At 36.2% G+C, this 19895-nt stretch overlaps 1 protein-coding gene across 1 annotated transcript; it reads right to left on the reverse strand.

The window, feature by feature from the left end:
• Window positions 1-9300: 9300 nt before the first annotated feature.
• DDX18 (DEAD (Asp-Glu-Ala-Asp) box polypeptide 18) lies at window positions 9301-19594 on the reverse strand (the record flags this gene model as incomplete). The annotated part of the gene is made up of 12 exons (XM_009572208.1): window positions 9301-9443; window positions 10097-10274; window positions 11654-11710; window positions 12435-12548; window positions 13280-13432; window positions 14421-14582; window positions 16004-16143; window positions 17682-17796; window positions 17885-18084; window positions 18201-18301; window positions 18775-18910; window positions 19451-19594. Coding segments are annotated over 12 exons (1643 nt in total), but the record flags the coding sequence as incomplete, so codon positions are not given.
• Window positions 19595-19895: the final 301 nt, after the last annotated feature.

The raw sequence follows: 19895 nt of genomic DNA on the forward strand, positions 1-19895 counted from the left end.
GTATGGTTTCTTTACTAAGGGCACGTGCCCAGCGTCTGAAAACACGCCCTTCTCCCGGCCCTTTCCAGTAACTACTCTCAAAATCAAGATGTTTCAAAAACATTTTTAAACCTGTTTACACAACCTGTTTTAAAGTCTGTAATATATGTTAACAGGGTGATATGCATAAAGGAGACACAGCGATCAGCTTTGTCACCTCCTGAGTAATAAATGGTAACAAGTAGTGTGGCAGGATCCTATAGCAACCTGGGTATTGTATTTAAGGTGTGTTTAAGGTATTGTATCTAAGGTCTTTGGGAAATACCCTTTATCCCAGCCTGCTTTTATTCCTGGGGTCCTTTACAACCTGTAACCAGCATTTCCACCCACTTAGGCCATTACCAGGACAATTTCAGTGGGAGTTACTGGACAAAACACAGGCTCTTTTCCCTTACCAGGTCATACGGCGCCGTCGAGAGCTCTCCAAGGGTGTTTGGAGTTGTTGATCAAAACGTTGATGATGAAAATAAGATCAGAGAAGGTCAGTGAACTTGTAAGTTTGCAAATAGCATCACACCTGCAATCACGGACTGTAACAGGGCGGAGTTTGGGGGCAGGAGGTTGGTTGCTCATTTTTGAGGTAGGAGTATTTTGGGGGTCAGAGTAATCCCATCTAAATGAATGCTGCTCACATCAATGTTTTTCACTTACATTCACGTTCACTGAAGAAACAGCACCATCTGACAAAACACAAACCTCTCACAGCACCATTGTTACCCACAGCAAGCAGGGTCCAGCTTGCCTCACTCAGGGGGCCCAACTTCAGAAGCTGGCACAACAATGAAATATTACAGAGATGAAAGACAATGACTGTAGTCAGAATAATCAGGCTGTTTGGTTAACTTTTGGATGCCACTTCACTCACCAGATGAACTATAAAGCAAGTAAATCCTTTCCCAGGCTCTTAGTGCAGACATGATTTTAGTTGTTCTTTCCTATAATAATTCTGACAAGTGCTCTGGTATAAGCCAGCAGCAAAGAGAAAACTATCTGCATTACTTACCAGTTTTTATTATTGGGAGAAAAGGTCTTCTGAGTGCTAAATGTCTTGCATTTTGCCACTTGAGCTTCCAATAGGAAGAATCTGACAGAGCTTGTCAAGAAAAGCCTTTTTACAATACTGCTGCAGGTTAAGCCTAAAGCAGCATCTGAAACAATTGGTTGAGACACTGGTAAAAAATTGTCAGGTATGGCAGAGACCACGTGATTGCTTCACAAGCAACTTTGCATGTTTTGTCTTTATATTGCTCCTTTCTAATTTGTGTCTCGTTTTGTTAGTTAATGCTACTTTTAAAATGCCAGCTAAAGAATTACTGCCTTTAGAAGGCACCCAGACCTAAAAGCAATAAAGGAAGCCCTTTAACTTCTAAATGTTTCAACAATTGTCAGTCCAATTCTGTGAACTTAATAAAGGAATAAAAATCTTGTCACAATTTGAATAACTCAGCTATTAAAGAAAGACTGCAAACAAACAAACAAAACTCAGACTAACTGCAGAAGTTTCATGTTTAGGGGCCCAAATGGGCCAGGATATGATCCGTTTCTTCCTGCTTCTGCAGGAAAGGAGGTTGTTTTTATCTTCTGTGAGGGTACTTCATTTGTGGGTTGCAGACTAAGTGTGGGCCACCATTCAAGCAGCCCAGATCTCAAAATCTTCCTTTCCTAGAAGCCGTGTGTCCCATCCCTCTACTCCTATTTATTACGTGTACATTATGTGCCTCATCCGGATAGTTACAATTTAGTCCACACGTCAAATTCATTGAAATCTCCTTCTTCCTCCCACTTGGCTGAAATAAGCTAGTCCTATAATACAGAGGTTTGAATAAAGTCTCAAAAGGATTTATTTTTTTCGTGCTAATTACCCCACTGCTGTCTTGTCCTGTGAATGCAAAGGCTTAGTGTGCCTCAAAGATTGCTATGGCAGCACATTACAGTGTCTCAGGAACCAGGGTATGCTTTGAAAAAGGGAATTTTAAAAAATGAGGAGACTTGCAGGTATTCATGTATTCTAAATAACAAAAAACCAAGTAAATATTGCACGAAACAATAAAATAAAAAAAAAAAACAAACGAGAAAGAGACAAAACAAAACAAACCCACACTTTTCTTCTACTGAAACTAAAGAAGGACCTATTTTACTTTTACATAGTTACAGTATTACAAGTTACTGACATGTCAAAGTGCAATAAAAACAATGAAAATCCTTTGTTTCATTCACTGATGCTTTTCAATGACTTCAGAAACTACAGTCTGCATGTTCATAGTTTCTTTTCTCAACAAAGTATGGCAATGTGTATCCTCAAAAGATAACTGATATCACCAGCTGTTTCGTTGCTCTTAAAATAAGCAAATAAATATGTGACTAAGGACTTGGAGCAAGATGATGGAATTAACAGTAAATACAAAATAACATCATCTTTCCATCTGGATGTTTGGAGCTTTGTGGGCTGAGAAGTCTGACGTATGCAAAACACAAAAGTGTGGAAAATAGTAATCTGCTTATAAGTCTAAGTGTAGAAATCCTTTATATCTTCCTTTGCAACTTTTCTCACTTTTCCCTGGTGACCTGAGAATCACCGAGAAAAGGACTTGTGACAGAGGAGAGGAATTGCAAAACATATTTCCTAGCCCTTATCACCTTACCAAACACCACCTGCAAAGCTCACCCTTCTGGCTGCCGACACTGAAATGAATCTCTTCCGACTCAGTCTTCTCATAATTTTATTTTTTTTCTGTCAGTCTGAAAGTTCTTAACTTAGCTTAATCCTCCCTGCATCCTTATAATGCCTGTCCAAGCTCCTCTTTGCACAGTTGTGCTAAAGAAGCAGCTGTCTTCACCAGACAGCAGCTACCCAGGCCAGCTTCATTATAGCTGTCTGTTTTCAAGCACTTTCAAGGACAGCGTGCTGCTTAGGAAGAGCTTTGAAGGAGGATGATTCATCCAGATAACAGAATTTCAACTCATTATGTGAAGTGATGTTATATTTTTATAACAAAAATGTAAAATTTAAATATAGTTTATATTTTTCAGAAATTTGCTTTTATCTGTTAGAGAGAGAAACAGATTATTTTTAGAGTGTTATAAAGGGACTACACTGAACTTGACTGTTATGACTCATTTTCCATTTTTTGTTTTAGATACATAAGTCCTATGAGAGCTTCTAGTAGATGCAGTTTTATTCCATCCTGTCTTCTCTGCTAGCTCTTTAATAGAAAACCAGCCTCCTTTATAAAGTATTTTTCAGAAAACCCAATTATATAAATCCTACAATTAATTTGATAAATATCCAGAAAAAATTTCAGCTCAAGGGAAAAACAAACCCTCAAAAACCCTTTGACAGCTGGTTCCATATTTGTATGATTGAAAACGTGATGGAGAATCTAGATGTCACATTAAATGCTAGCTAATATTGATTTTATTAATAATGATGACCAAATCTTTGACAGAATAATTTCCATTCAAATATCAGTTTTATGTAACCTATGAGGATGCGAACCACTAAGCACGTGGTTTTCAAACACAAGGGGTAGTCAGCAAAGACCTGTATACCTGCGTGAGTTAGGTTTGCCACAGAGGTGTGTGCATGTATGTTAACAGACAATGAGCCAATATATGAATACAAAGGGGATTATATAGTAGCAGATTTGCTAACATTAGGCTTCCTTCCTGTTAGAGCAGCCACATAAAAAATCCCCCTCAACTAGTAATCTATAATCGAGTAAATCTAACTTGCTTGACCTTGATTATTGGCTTCTGCTACCACCAATAATCTTGAGGAAGAGCCAGATTTCTTTTTTTTTTTAGTTATTATTTTGACTATGTACAAGACATGGGCTTTCCACTTGTGGATTTTAATATTTTTAAGTGTCAGGTTCAAAGTTATTTAGGACCCCACATCCATTGATTTCTATTTTATTTGATGGCTGAGAAAGTTGCAGTGGCCAAATGCCTTTGATTCTCATTCTAGCTCGCTTCAAACCTGCACAGCAACTCTTCCACATTCATCTCAAGTTTGGTAGAAATGGCCTTCTTTCCCTGGACAAAGTGTTCACAAAACATTCCTCATATGAGCCACATATTACTACTAATTAACTCCACTGCCATTATAAGGTGGAGTGAACATACAGTAAAGCATCAGAAAAAGATTCATAAAGTTTTGCAATGAAGTGGAAAATACAATGTTTAAATAATCATTTAGCACTTCATATAGTTTTGTTACAGGTCATCTGCAGCTTGGGCTTAGTAGAAGTTAAAGATTCTTTTTCTAGTGTTAAAGAATTACCTCTTTTAGTACTACAAGCCATTTAGCTAACTTTTCTTCTGCCACTATTAAGAGACGAATGTAAAGATATCAGTGAACACAATTTCTATGGAAAAATGAAGTTGCTTTATGTTTTTTTTTTTTTTTAAGCAACGTCATTTTATGGTTACATTTATGTTCGCAAATTACATTTCGTAGGTATTAGTGTTACTATGTACCTTCATAGATTCCTTCTCAGGTTTCCTAATAACAATTAGAGAAAGGTGCCGGGCAGAACTTATCTGCTACTCAAGTCCGTTTTCTCTTCCAGTACAGAAAGGGTTTTATTAATTAGAAGAAATAACAATATATCAAGAACACTTATCCAGAGCTTATAAGGAATACTCAATAGCTCCTCCAAATTCACATGGTCTGTCAACCCCTATGAGTGAACATCTAGTTTTAGTTACGCAGAGTAACACATTTAATATTCCTGTGATTCTCAACATTCATAGGGGATTGCAACCACTCACAAAGGAGCCCAGAAAGCCCTGCACAGCTACGTGTCATCAGATGACAGCCAAAATAGAGAGAAGCACTTTGAAGAAGTTTTGGAGCTGTTATACAAGATTTTGCAGGGTCTATGATTTTCTTTTTTTTCATTCTGACCAAGGGAAAAATAGTGGACAGTTATGTTTTTTGGTGTTGTAGCTTACAAAAGTGTTTAGGAAGTTGGACTGCTATCATAGAGTACGCTCAGATTTTTTTTGAAAGGTGAATGCAGTTCTTAAGCTGGATGACACTGATTAACAAAGTGAATGTGTGTCCAGACAGCACCCCGATTTTCCATTTGTCTTCCATTCTCTTAATGGCATCCTTCCTCTACCTCTTCTTACAACTCTGTATCAAGTGTTTATCATGGTGGCTAAGAGGAGAAAAAAAAGGTAATCTCTTCCCCACGTGGCTGTGCAATAAAGAGATTTGACACAAGCAACATTATAGTATTTATGACTTTGATGCAAGCCAGCAAATTTTTTAGAAGCAAAGAGCATTCCAGTTCAAGCGGCTGGGTTCCTACTGTCATGGCTCAACACCTTCTATAAATCCAGAGAAAAAAAAAAAAAAAGCATTGGAAACAATTGCATGAATTCTCTTGTCAAGCCAAGCAGCTAAAATCCTGAGGAAATCAAGCTAGTAGAGCAAAAGTCAAGAGCAGAGACAGATTTTATTCTGCAAGCCTAGCTAGTTGATTCTAGGCTTCTTTCAGCATTGTTATTTTAGTTTGAAGGAAAAAAACCAAACCAAACCAACAACCAAACAACTCACCTTTTAAGGGCTAGTAACCGGCTCTTTTCTAGTTGTTAGGTTTTTAGATCTCTGTAAAATCTCTTGTAAGTTTTGGGGGGTTGAAGTAACTGGACAACTATCTCCTAAACAGGACAGTGGTAGAACTAAAAACATAAATCGCAGACCTGTGCTGTATCCTGTCAGTACCCTGCCTTCCTTCACAGTGGGAAGGAATTGGGAGACCTCTATTCAAATGTCGTGTTTTTTTTTTTTTTACATCACATAGTCCTTTTTACCCTTCCTGTGAGAGCTTGCTTCCCCTGAGCCTTAGATTACCGGCTTGAAAGCAAATAATTAGAGTATCTAAAGCTTTGGTAGTTTACTTAAATTGAGTTATCAACTCATACATGAAACAAAAAGGCTAATTACTGCCAAAATATATACTTATTTATAGCAGACCTAAGTAGATAATATCTTATCCAGTTCTCAAGTATTCTTGCTCTACACTGTCAATAAATGTACCCTCTACCTGTGACATTCACCCTGAAAAATTTGATGGCAACACTTTCTGACTAGTCTTGTGCTTGTGTATAACTCGGCAGCGTTATGGCATATGAAACTCCTATCATGACAAGATTTTTCATGATTATGAGCAGTAGCTCGGCAATGGAATTCTCCTTTATGGGCCTGTTCCAAGAACTGTCAAAAAAATCTTCCAGTTCAAGCAGGACAGTTTTGATCATCCCCTTAAGTGGTTTAAAGAGTCCAATTTCTTTGTCAAGGTTCTCAGAGAAAGAAGGCAATTTCTCAAGGCACACAATATTAGTCCCCAACCTATCAGTCACTGTTATGAGACAAGCCTTGAGAGTCTGATGGCTGAGGTCTATTAACTGCTCACAAGATTGATAACAGGGTAAGTTGCAAAGGAAACGTTAGATTTCCAATCAGTTTGACAATCTTTTAAACTTCTTGCAATACCATAGTAGAATAGCTGCTGCCTGATACACACAGATATTTTACCAGAAACTATTTTTCATTAATGATTCCATGAACAAAGAGAAAGGTAACTGCATCTGCACAAGACAGGAAGCTGAAGCCCCACTTTCAATACCCACTTAGTCTCAGCTCAGGAATTTCCCTTCTGCTTAATTGGGAAATTACAGTGTGAAATAGCAGACTATGTAGTTACTTCAGACTGTGCAGCCATTATACATCTATAATGTTTAAGTAACAGTGTTAACTTTTTTTTTTTTTATGGTAAGCTAGTACTACTCTAGAGCAATACCATCCAGTCTTTTCAGCTCCTAGATGAGATTATTTCAAAGATTTCTTTGTATTAGGGTATAGAAGAAAATGCAAACCAAAAAAAACCAGGGAGGAGTTGTGCAGACTCATGCCAAACCCCTATTTTTCTGTTGTCCTCATGTTAGACTTTAGAATTGACAGTGCCTCAACTCTTCCAAAGAAAAAATCAGGTGGAGCTGGAGGTTTCTAGCTGCTGGGAAAGCAGAATGACGACTGACAGAAAAAAGCAGTTCTCTGTGAAGCAGATTTTTGCCTACATAGAGAAGTGGCAAGAATTCTGATGCGCTTTTAAGCCCAACCAGTTCTGGCTATGCAGCACATGGTCAGACAGGTGGTCACTGACTGTGCCCATCATCTCAGCTTTTTTCCTGTTCCAAATGAATATTCCACACTACTTCATTCACGCTGCTTCTGCCCACATAACTCTGATCTTTTCGGTGGTTTATTGCAGCTTTGCTTACATCTCTTCCCAAGTAACTAATTTTGCAGTTCCTCTAATGAGTCCCTCAGTCAATTTCACTATAATTTAAGTTAATTTCTATACTGTTACTGCACAGCTTGCAGGTGTAGACAGAACCCTTCAACTGTATGATGCTGTAGATCTCAAAGATAATTCTTTGAGAACGTGTTACTAATAAACAGACAGAACTATTTTAACATCTTTTATAAATATGTAAGCAAACCCAGAATCAAAGATTAGAACTCAATGAGCCAGGCATCATGTACCTAGTATTGCTTACCCTTCAGAGCAGATTTTGCCTTTTCATTGCAACCCTGGAAGCATGAAACATTCAAATCCTAGTAACTAAATTAATTTACTTAAATTTTGACATATTCGAAGTTCTTAGTATCTGACCAATGTTAATTAAAAGTCTTGAAAGTCCATTAGGGCTAAAGTCAGCTGTTTCACAAAAAAGAGAAAAAAAGGCACCACTCTCAGTTCTGAATGGTGGAAGCACTAGCAACAGAATGGTCATACTGTTTTCCCCAAAAAATGATCTCGTTTCTCTAAGGGTGAAAAGAAAGTTTGCCAATGTTTTTCTGCAATACTTCAATGCACATATCATAGTTTTAAATCTGACATTCTACTTCAAAAGACCTAAGGAATAACAGTCCATGTATTCATAATTGGTCCTGGGTTACATTTTAGATGCAATCACACGGGCCCCAGATTTCTGGATTCTGTGACATTTTAGTCTTTCCCTGCATTGACGGATGTACATTTTTGAAATACTATTGCCCACTACCGTTGTAGCCTTGTAAGAATAGTTATCTACTTCTATAATGGTAGAAATATGAAAATAAGACATATGATAATTACTCTACTTTTACCCAACTTGGGTATTCTTTTTTTACTTAGTCTCCATGTTTGTTCTGTTTGCAATGTGCATTCCACCCTCTTCCATTTCAGTCTTTTACATTTTTCCCTCAAAAATCCTTCTAGTATATTTATACGCCATTTCACTTTTTCCCCTACTGAGTCAAATCTGTGGTAGTATTTTTGACTCTGCCTATCACTGTTATGATAAACTAAGACTAAAAAGCAATTCACTTTTGTAAATTACAACTGCAAAAAATTCTCACTGCATCAAGGTTTCGGAGCATTTTAAAAAACATTATCTGGGCTGATTGCTTCAATTTATGTAATCTGCTTTTCTTAATTTCTTTGCATATTCATAGGAGACTACATTAGACATTACCAGATGGATAAATTCAGATTTAAAGAGAACATGAAGGAAAACCAAACATTTCACTAGAATGTTACCATTTTATCACAACATTAAAAGAAACAGCATTAAACATGTCCCAGATGTGGTATAAGAGAATTTTTTTTTTTATCTTGGACACTGTACCTGCTATACAAATACCATGACTGAAATTAATCACAAGCTCATACAGCCTTAATTACTGATCAGTATGTTCTGTTCTAAAGAAATCTTCCTATATTCTCAGCATATTTGATGGACAAAGCAGAGTTCTATAGCACTAAACACCCTTGCTATGATTCCTGTGAGCAAAATTTTTTTTCAATTTCACACTGTAATCTGTCCTTGCGTTTACTCCAACAATTTTCAGAGGTGTGCATAGAAAAAATGGTAAGTGTAAAGCAAATTTCTCTACAAAACCTGAAAGTATTTTTTCTTTCTTTCATAAAAAACTCTGTAGTATTGACTTAAGATAATTATATTGAACTATCTTCTTCCTTACAACAAGCATGGCAAAATTAGCTGGCCATATTCTCCCTTTCTATCTTTAGTCTCCCTTCCAAAGAGTCTTCATGAACTGAAAGATAAAAGATGTTCCCAGAAACAAAATCATAAAGACCTCTAAAAATGTGAATAGAGCAGTTTAAATTGGAAGTAACTGTCAGATGGTTTTGATCAAGGTCCTCTACTCCAATGCCACAAGCCATTTTAATGAATGTATGATTAACGAGAAAACTGCCGACTGTCTGATTTCTTGCTAATGTGTTTGAAGATTTTAGCTTTGTGGACGTTCTTCGATTTCTGGTAACCAAATCCACCACCTCCACCTCTTTTCTGTAGTCTTCTGCCATGGTTGCTGTTCACATCTGAAATTTTATTGGTTAAAGAACTTAAAAAGGAATAATTGGAAATGCTTTTTTTTAGGTATTGTAAGAGTTATTAATGTGAGAAAAAAATAACAGCATTATACAAAAAGTTGAGCTGCCTAACTACAGACAAAACGAGAACTTTGTGCCTGTGGTTCTAAATAACGCTTTTATTCCTCCAGTTGTCCAACTAAGTTGGACAAAGTACTACTGCTTCAAATTCCATCCACTGGCAGGTTTGACAGTAATCTAGATATAGTCTTCTATTTCATGCTCTTGCCCCTCTATTTCAATATTCCATGATTATTAAACTTAAGCATGTACCTTTCAATGAAAATAATTCTGCATGGAGGAGAACAATACTCTAGAACATGTATGCAATATTCCAGTATCTGCTACCCTGAAGCAACTGAAGCACGTACATGCACTAAAACATAGAGTTTGTAAGCAAATATTAAAACTGCAAAAATTGCAATTTAACATTTTCTTTGATAAACCATTGTTGGAGCATGATGCATTTATGTGATTAATAGCAAAAATTAAAAAAAAAAAAAAAAAAATCAGAATTTAAAGTGGCATAGGAACTTCACTAAGTTGCATTTGACATGTATAAAGCAGAAATTCAGCTTTGAAACACTGCAGTAAAAGGATACTGAGGTCAACAAACGGAGGAACTTTAAAACCAAATGAAAGGCTGACTTTGGGAAGATCCAAGTTATTGACATTATAGATCTGCTTCAGAGAATGGGAGTCATAAGCTCTGATGTAAGCTTTGTATGCTTCCTGGGCGGACTTGTGAAGGAAGTAGTTCTTCTCAATCAGTTTCTCCAGCTGGTGAGGGGAAGAAAAAACAAAGCCAAACAACATATCCAATTATAGCTGTAACAAGTGTATAAATTATATTCAAGCAAATTGTTTATTGTGTGAGTTGCAGTGACACTCACTATTCTCTTCAGCAAAATTGCCCTGTGACTGTAGAGTGCACATACATATATCAGAGTGCTTTTATAATCAAATAGAGGGACAAAAAATCCTGAAGCTGAATTACAGGCAAAGCCTCAGCAATATGAAAATTTACAGAAATATTAAATTGGGTTGTCCCAAACAAGTTAATCAAGAAGGGGTATACAACTGCAGCCACACCATGAAACTATGTGTACTGAGAATTAATGGACAATGATAGTATACTTTTAAGTCAGACATCTATACTGTACCATACCATGTAATTCTATACATAGTATTATCTATTATGGTGCAAATGCATTGTAAAATAAGCAGTATTAATTCTAAGACAAAAATGCAGATGCACTAGTGTAGACTGAGACATTTTATTTGTTGCAGGCTAAGTTCCCAATACTCTTTAGATCCAAGTGTCTCATTTGATGTTTAACATACATTAATTCAGCATACGAAAATAAGTTACATAAGACATCATTACTTCCTAATTATTCTTAACTATGTACCTCTTTCTGTAAGGACTGTCTTCACTGCTTCTTGTACTTGCTATTTCAAATTTAAGTTACTGCAAAGAAGCTTTACAGAGCTCTTATCAAAAGAATGATTCACAGAACCAAACAACAATAAAAATTCAGATCTATAGAACTATCTATGCTATTTTATTCAACTTTGTGCTCCATGGCTATTTTGTAGCACTGGAGCACAAAACAGGTTTAGCTGATGCTGGGCTTTATTAACACCAGCTAGTTAAAAATACACCTGGAGTATATACTAACATTTTTAAGTGTTCGTATTGGATCTCTTTCTGCGCACTGAAGTCCAAGTAAATCATCTTATAAGACATATGTTACTCGCAATTAATCTGAACATATGTAACTACTCAATAAAAGCTACCAAAACCCTGTTTGCTGTGCTAGACAAGAACATTCTGTTCAAAAGCTGCAAGCAGGTTTACATCACTGTGGTTTTGTGATGTAATGCAAAAAAATAATTCTTACAACCAAATTCGTGCCATATAATGATGACAATTTAGTACTAGATATTAAAATTCATCTTTAATTTCTGAACATTTTATCGCTTTACTGTCATTAAGGGACAATATGGCAGGAGAATTTACTGCACAGTACTCATCTACAGGAACTTTTCCAAACAAGCATACGTATTTTTAAACTGCAGTCATTACAGACTAACATCCTCCATGTAAATTATTGTACAGATATTCAGAGTAGCTGTAGTATGAAGTCATGTCATACCTGAGACTGGATGTCTGAAATTTTTGACCAAGAAAATTCAAATTCACTTAGTGGAACCTTAAAAAAAAAAAGAAATAAAATACAATAATTATTTATACTGTGTAAATAGTGAATGTGTTTAAGACCTAAAACAAATAGAAAGAGACCTGCTACATAACAGAGATTTTTTTTAATACCACAGCTATATCTGTAAAATGCCTTTATATCAATATGCCAGTATTATCACTTCCTTTAAGCTAGAGTAATAAGATGCTCAGTATGACACTTTTACCACTTCAGTTTTTGCTTTAGAAGCTGTATCACTTCAGTTACAAGTGGCAAAACTCTGTAAACAAGCCCATAAGGAGAGCAACCAAGAAACTATCTGCAGTTCTAGCATGTTAAAATGATTACATTTAGAAGAAGGCTACGCTTCTTTTAGAATCGAACAAAATGCAATTGACTTTGAATAGAAAAAATAAAAACTGCACAAGCAACATCCAGGTTTTAGTTTCCTCTGGATTGTCAAACTCCCAGTAGCCTTCCACAGGGAGGTCATAGGAAATTGATTTATTTTTTAATAACACAGGTTGCACAGTTGCAAAGCAACTATAAATACACTCAATATTTACCTTTGTGCTACTGACTTTAAAGTCAGATGTTCAGTTAAATATTTTCTAAGCAACAGAATGTTTTTTGCTTAAAAAATTAAGTGTTTGATTAATCAATACAGCTTTTGCCTTTAAAAAACTGCTGCACAGTAAAAATAATAATAAAAAAAAAAATCTAGACATAAGTTTACCCTGGCTTGCTTCAGGTAACGAAGAAAGCCCAGTTCTTCTGGTCGTAAAATGAGCAGAGCGTGTCCTCTACCATTTATGCCTCTGGCAGTTCTACCAACACGATGAATATATTCCTTTTGGAAAGAAGAAGAAACAGCAAGTCCAATCAGTCTTTCAAACATGTAATAATCAAATAGTTTCACAAAAAAAACCCAAACTTAACATTAATATAGTGTAATGCATCATGCATTATTTTTTAAGACTTTTTCTTAGCACTGACACATGGATGAGGGAAGCCAAGTGCTGAGGATGCAAAGCATAATTAGGCTGAGACAGAACCCCTCACTAAAAGTATTTTACCTTTGACTGAAGAAAAAAATCTTAGCCTGCTTTAACTGAAAATTAAACTTTGCTTTTGGTATATATGCTCTGTGTATTTGTCAAAAATTCTGAGTTTTTTGAGTTTCACTTGTTTACACTGGACATTTACTTATATAAGAATACTGACTTTTAAATAAAAATCAAATTTCCATTGGAAAAGCTGTTAGGAGACTCAGGGATGCATATATAAACTCATACTCCTCCCGAGAAGTGTTTTGTTGTTTAGCTGATTAGATTTTAAATTAATTTAACAGCATAAAGAATAACGTTTTAAAAAGCAACTCTTAAAAAGGTAATGAAGGTCTCAGCTAGGTGCAGCATTTCCTAGGAGCTGGTGAAGGCAAGTGGAAGAAATCAGCAGCTAGATATGAACATGGCTGAATCCTGACCTCTGTCAAGCAGCAGTTTCAGCTTTTCTCTGCAACTACATTTGTAGCTAGGATTTGATTTGTTGCTGTGAAGTTTCTCTATTTCCTTAACTTACTTTTGGATCATCTGGAGGGTCATACTGGACAATCCAGTCAACTTCAGGAATATCCAATCCTCTGGCAGCTACATCGGTGCACAACAGTATTCCAGATTCTGCATTACAGAACTGGAAAAATGTCGTAGTACGTTTGGTTTGTTTCTGCTTGCCCTAAAAGGAAACAAACACATTAAGGATGAAATATCAACTAAAAAAAAAAAAAAAAGCATCTGCCAACTTGTAAGCTTAAATCTAATTTCCCATTTCACATATCATATCACTGCCAAAATATAAAATAATTTGAGGGATCTTTCCATGTTATGGACTTGGACAGACCAAGCAGGACTATTTCACAGTGAAGAAACAATGCTACCACAGTAAACAGCACAGGGCTACATGAAATGGTATCTCTCAGAGGTTCCACTGTAACTTCCAAAGCATTAAAAATTTGGTTGCATAAACATTCCTTTCAGGAGGGCTGCATAAATGCCTGAAGTTCAGAAAAAGGACATTTGCAAGTCTAGCAGTATGTTAAGATACATTACAGGTTTTTAAAAAAAAAAAAAAACCAAAACCAAAACCAAACTTGTAACAGTTCTATCAAAGGATAGGAAAAAAAATCCCCAAAAGAACAAAATAAAAAAGGACATTTGTGGTCAGTTATAACTATTTCATAAACTTTCAGTCAATTCTTTCTCCTGAACTATGCATTTTGTGGTTTTGATAAAAATTTAAAATACTGCTAAGAATTGGCATACTAAAACCAAACATTACCCTGGCCTTAGAAAAAGCACCCAACACTCCAGGGAGCAGAGTGTTTGGATTCCTCTGACAGTGGCTTTGCTCCACAAATTAAGTTTTAGTGCTTATGAAAGGCAACCCCTTGGAAGAAAAGAGAAAGCTTTCTACACACAGAGCTTAAATTAATATCAGTGTTCAATCCTGGTTTGGAAAATAGCAAGATTAACAACGTTGAAGTGTTGTTATTACATCGCCTTGCTTTCTCTCCTTCCTCTACAGACTAAGCAAGATCATCATCATTTTTGTGAGCAGGGTATCTGTTTATTAGAAACTGGACTGAAATAAACAAAGCAAATGCAAGGTCAGTAACAACTTACAGGTATTATCAGATTAATTCATCAATGAAGAAAATACTTACATGAATGGCCAAAACAGGCAGATCAATGTAATTGAGTAATTCATAGTGGTACTTCACTGACATACATGAAGAAAAAAATACCATTAGTTTCTTCTTCCGGTTCTTCTTGAGGAATGTGAAGAGCAAAAGGAATCTTTTTTCAGATGGACACACTACATACCCCTAGAAATTTAAAAAATATTGTTAAATAAAGTAGTATGGAACAAACTTTTGTTTCAGTAATACAATTAAATCAGGGAAGTGTTATGTTGTGAAACAAATATGCCAAATAGTTAATTCTTCCAGCTATATTGGGCCAAACCATTCGATTTATTGTCTGTCGCTCACCTTGGTATATGAAACTCCTAAAGATGACGAACTTGGCAAGAAACTTATTGTACTAACTTGAAATGTGAAGAAGTAATTTTTAATTAATTCTCCAAACTAATGTAAGTTCAGTGAAAAGTAATTAGTTTATACAATAAAAATTCACTTCAAGAATTCTGAATTACTGACATTAGGTGTGAAAAAACTGCATAGGGTTCTTAACGTTTTTTATGATTTCAAGAATTTTATTTTATGGAATTCTTGCTACTGATTTACTCTTTTAAGGTAATACATAGCTACTGGTAATTTTATAACAACACTCATCATGTCAACTGCACAAACACAGAAACTGCTGTGCAACTCCATTTAGCTATTATCTGAAGCAGCAACAATGAAATATATCTGAAGTATATATATCTCTAGTCAGTAACGTGGAAAATACAGTTAGACAACTAGAGCTTAGGTATGTAATATAGATAGGAATAGACAAGTGTAGGTAACTATATTACTATTTAATCATACAATCATAGAATCATTAAGGTTGGAAAAGACCTCTAAGATCATCAAGTCCAACCGTTAACCCAACACCACCATGCCCACTAACCGATGTCCCTAAGCGCCTCATCTACGCGTCTTTTAAATACTTCCAGGGATGGTGACTCCACCGCTTCCCTGGGCAGCCTGTTCCAAGGCCTGACCACTCTTTCAGTGAAGAAGTTTTTCCTCATGTCCAATCTAAACTTCCCTTGGCGCAACTTGAGGCCATTTCCTCTCGTCCTATCACTAGTTACTTGGCAGAAGAGACCAACCTCCACCTCGCTACAACCTCCTTTCAGGTAGTTGTAGAGCGCGATGTGGTTTCCCCTCAGCCTCCTCTTCTCCAGGCTAAACAGCCCCAGTTTCCTCAGCCGCTCCTCATAAGACTTGTTCTCTAGACCCTTCACCAGCTTCGTTGCCCTTCTCTGGACACGCTCCAGCACCTCCATGTCCTTCTTGTAGTGAGGGGCCCAAAACTGAACACAGTATTCAAGGTGCAGCCTCACCAGTGCCGAGTACAGGGGCATGAGGTTTTATATCATCTGTCGTGCAAACATTGACTAGATGCATATAACTTACTATAGTTAGCAGACTGAATAAAGCCCTTTAGGCAACTGATAGCTTTTGCACACTAGGATGGTAAACACCCTTTAAGACAGTGTTTGTACAACCCAGTTAAGAACACATAGGACTTGGTATGTTGACAGATCACACCCCTTTTAATAACATTTGTGGTTTACCTGTTCAAGACCATCTACTGTTGCCGTCTCCTTGTTATCATCAACCCCAACATATAGTGGCTCTTTCTTCAGAGAGATCTTTGCCAGATCTTCAACCTTTCTGGTTTGTGTAGCAGAGAAAAGCATCGTCTGTCTGCGCTCTGAAAAAATACTTATTTAGAAAGACAGCCTCATTTTTTAAAGGAGAATTCAAATAGCAAGTCCATAAAGTCTCTAGCTGCAAACTTACCTGAGCAAGTCTTCTACTTTTTTCAATTAAATTCTAATTCACATACTGCTACTGACAAAGACAGGTGTAGCTGTATTATGGATCGTACAGGATGTTTACTTAGGCTGCCCCCACCCCGAAAATCCTAACAACTATCAAAACACAATATTCTTTCTGAAAATGTTAATAATCATTTGCACCCTAATTTAGACACAAAACAATGATTTAAATACTGACCTTGTAATTCTAACTATAAACTGATTTAATTCCCATGAATATTAAAATTTTTGTTTAAAAAAAAAAAAGAAAAAAAGAATTATGCTAGAGATTGTGCAAGAAAAAATTTACCAAAACTGAAGTGCATTGTTACTGTTTGTCTTGCAAAATCAGTCTAGAACATACACATTTGTGCGTGCTATTTAGTCACATGGCAATATGTCTGTACTGAGCCTCAGTGACTTCAATGGTCTTAGAGCAGGTGTAGGAAATCTCCTGCCTGCCTGTCATCTCTCAGCTCAAATATACATCCTGATCCTGTAACATTTTCTTGTTATAGGAGTACATGGAAAATGCAGACTTAGCTTGTTCCATTTCACAACTGCAAGAACAGTAGCAATTGTTCTTGCCGAACAACTGGGCCACCATTTTTGAATTTTCTTTTTTTTCTATTTTGAAGTGTCTGTTTTAAAATATAATTTCCTTCCTAAAGGACAAAACCAAATTAAACTCATGCACAGAAAAAATTTCTTTTATCTATCATTTTCCACTTCATGAAGAACATGTAATTTTCCCACTCTTCCTTCCCTTCCCACTTTTAGCACTGTTTATTACCATTCTTCACAGGACGTGAAGAATCCAAATTTTAATATTTAAGATGTGGAACCTCAAAATATTTATCACTGATTTTTTATACACTTTCTTATATATTTCCATGGAGGTTTTTTCCCTGCATTTTGAAAGTTAAATGTAGAGCCTTGTTGACTCTGAGGATGTGTTTAATACATCAATTACAAGGAATAACTAAATGAAAAATTAGGAAAAGAAAATTTTAAGGTAAATACTTAAACTTCCTTAAGATACTGTTCTTGGAAGTATGAAGAAAATTCAAACTGCAAGTCAGAAGACCTTTTTCCTTATATTTAAGCTGTATTAGGAAATAATGAATTGTAGGAAATAAACGGGCAGAGGAAGATGAATGAGAGAATGTAAATATTAAACTAAAAGGATCTTATATGAACAGAATTATATCCCTAAAGTGCATATGAAAACGCTGTCCTTCAGATAAATGATGTTAAATAAAGTAATATATACTAACTATGAGAAAAAAAGGACAGAGTAAGACAATCACTCTGAAGTGCATTTACAGAAGTATAAAAATTAATGACTTCTCGTATAATAATTGAGTCATAAAGAAGACATAATGTTAGTCAAGTGATTTCCAGGAAAGACAGATTTTTTTTTTTTTCTTACTTGGTAGAAGTTTTATGATCTGTTTCATTTCTTCTTCAAATCCAACCTCCAAGATACGATCCGCCTCATCAATTACCAAACATTGCAAGTTCTTATACATGAAACCTGGAGTGTTCTAGAAGATTTAACAAATTCAGAGCCAGACAGCGACAGGAGTTCTTTAAGTTTTAATAACGCAGATTAGACATCAATATTTTATCTACCTGCATATGATCCAGCAGTCTTCCTGGTGTTGCTACAATGACGTTGATTCCATTCCCAAGTTTCTGTGCTTCTGCTGATCTGTTACTGCCCCCCATTATCAGACCATAGGTGTGAACATGATGATTCATAAGTTCTTTAAGAACTCCGTAGGTTTGCATAGCAAGCTCTCGAGTAGGAGAAAGAATAATAACACCCGTTCCTAAAAAATACATCAATCAGACAGGAATAAGTTACAACTCATCCAATCCCTCTCCTAGCCATGTCCCTAAATGGCTGCGCCACAGTAAAATTCAACTGTGAAATGAAGAGCCTTACCATTTCTAGGCATGAATTTTAGCTTGTAGATGAGCTCTACTGCAGGAATAAGGAACGCAAGTGTTTTGCCACTGCCTGTTTTTGCAGCTGCTAAAATATCCCTGTATGCAGCAAAGTTAGAAAAAGAAGCCTTTAATTGATTGTACAGAGAAAAGAACAATCCTATTCTGAACAACGCTGACAATGTAAAAACATAACATGGCTTAAAGGAAACCAGTAGAGTTAGTATTAAGAGCTTGGTGGCAGATGCAGTCCACAGCAGTTGGTCACTATGTCTCTAGTGACAGTGTGAGACAGTGTCTTTGAGACACACTGACAACAAGACTAGTGAAAAGAGACTTCCCTGCTTTCAAAGCCAAAGCAGTTTCCATGAGATTACTGTAAGTATTTGTTCACAGATATACTTTGTTAACTTGTATTAATGTCTATATACAAAATATATAAAACATATGAGAACATCTTTTAAAAAAAGCAGTTTAGCTGCAGAAAGCCACATTTCATGTATTTAGCTTGCTAGCAAAATTTACACAACATTTGGGGTCAATATAGGGATTAAAAAGACATTATTTCTTACCTGCCTTCCAGAAGCGGCTTAATACTTTTATGCTGAATTTCGGTCATGTGTGTAAAACCCATGTCATTTATGCCTTTCAATGTATTCTCACTGACAACACCAGCCAGGGAAGTAAAAGAATTGTCTTCAAAAGCACCTGAAGTGACGGGGGGAATAAAAAAATATTCAAACTTATTTCTTCAATTCCATCTGTCCTCTGAGATTACCCAGTTAAAATTGACCTAGATGAAAAAAAAATCAAAGCAAAGGACTTTTTCTTATTCCTTTCTACCATAAAATCTTAAGACATGGACAAAATACTCTGTATTAATGTGTTCCTAAGAATACTACGCAGGGCTGTTAAAAAAGAACATGAATGCACTGCTTCTCCTGCCAAACTTGTGCGTCATACACCTCCATCTTGCTCTTCATTGACTTTTTCCTCTACAGTTAAACATATGTGTGTACGTATGTTTTAAAACAGATTTTCACTAGTAATTTTAAGACTAATAGGAGTGTGTATATAATGCAAATTTCAAAGAACAGTAACTGAGTAATAGCTGTGGAGTTGCCAGTGTCATGTCACTATATTCAAACACCTGACTTATACAGCTAATCTGAAAACTGCAACTTGCTCTGGAAGAAAGCGTTAGATCTTGGCTTTTTGCACACGTACGAAAAAGAGGACACAAGATACCTGTTACACCCCGTGGTAAACTGGGCACTTCTTCCTCCTCCCCTTCCTCCTCTTCCACTTCCTTCTCTCCAGAATCCTGCTTATCTTCATCTTCTACCTCCACAGATCCATCTTCTTCAGTTTTTGCTTTTTTAGTTTCTGTATCTAAAGCGTTATTTTACAGAAGACAAGTCAGTTAGAGATACAAAGGACATGTTTATCATTAAAAGTTGTTCTACAGAGCGAATTTCTTTAGTCTGTAAACCACCTACAAATGTCATGCTTTTTTCATGGGGTGGGAGGGGGGCAGGAGAAAGGGAGGCAAGGTTCTATGGACATTTCTGAGGCAGAGAGCAAAAAATTCACAAGTTCCTTGCACACAATCCACTTCGCACAGTAAAACAGTGAAGCTTAATGTATACTATATGAAATTTTCTGCGGAAACGTGGAACAAGTTACAAAATTC

The sequence above is a fragment of the Fulmarus glacialis genome, unplaced genomic scaffold (genome assembly GCF_000690835.1).
Source record: "Fulmarus glacialis isolate BGI_N327 unplaced genomic scaffold, ASM69083v1 scaffold32822, whole genome shotgun sequence".
Taxonomy (NCBI): Eukaryota; Metazoa; Chordata; class Aves; order Procellariiformes; family Procellariidae; genus Fulmarus; species Fulmarus glacialis.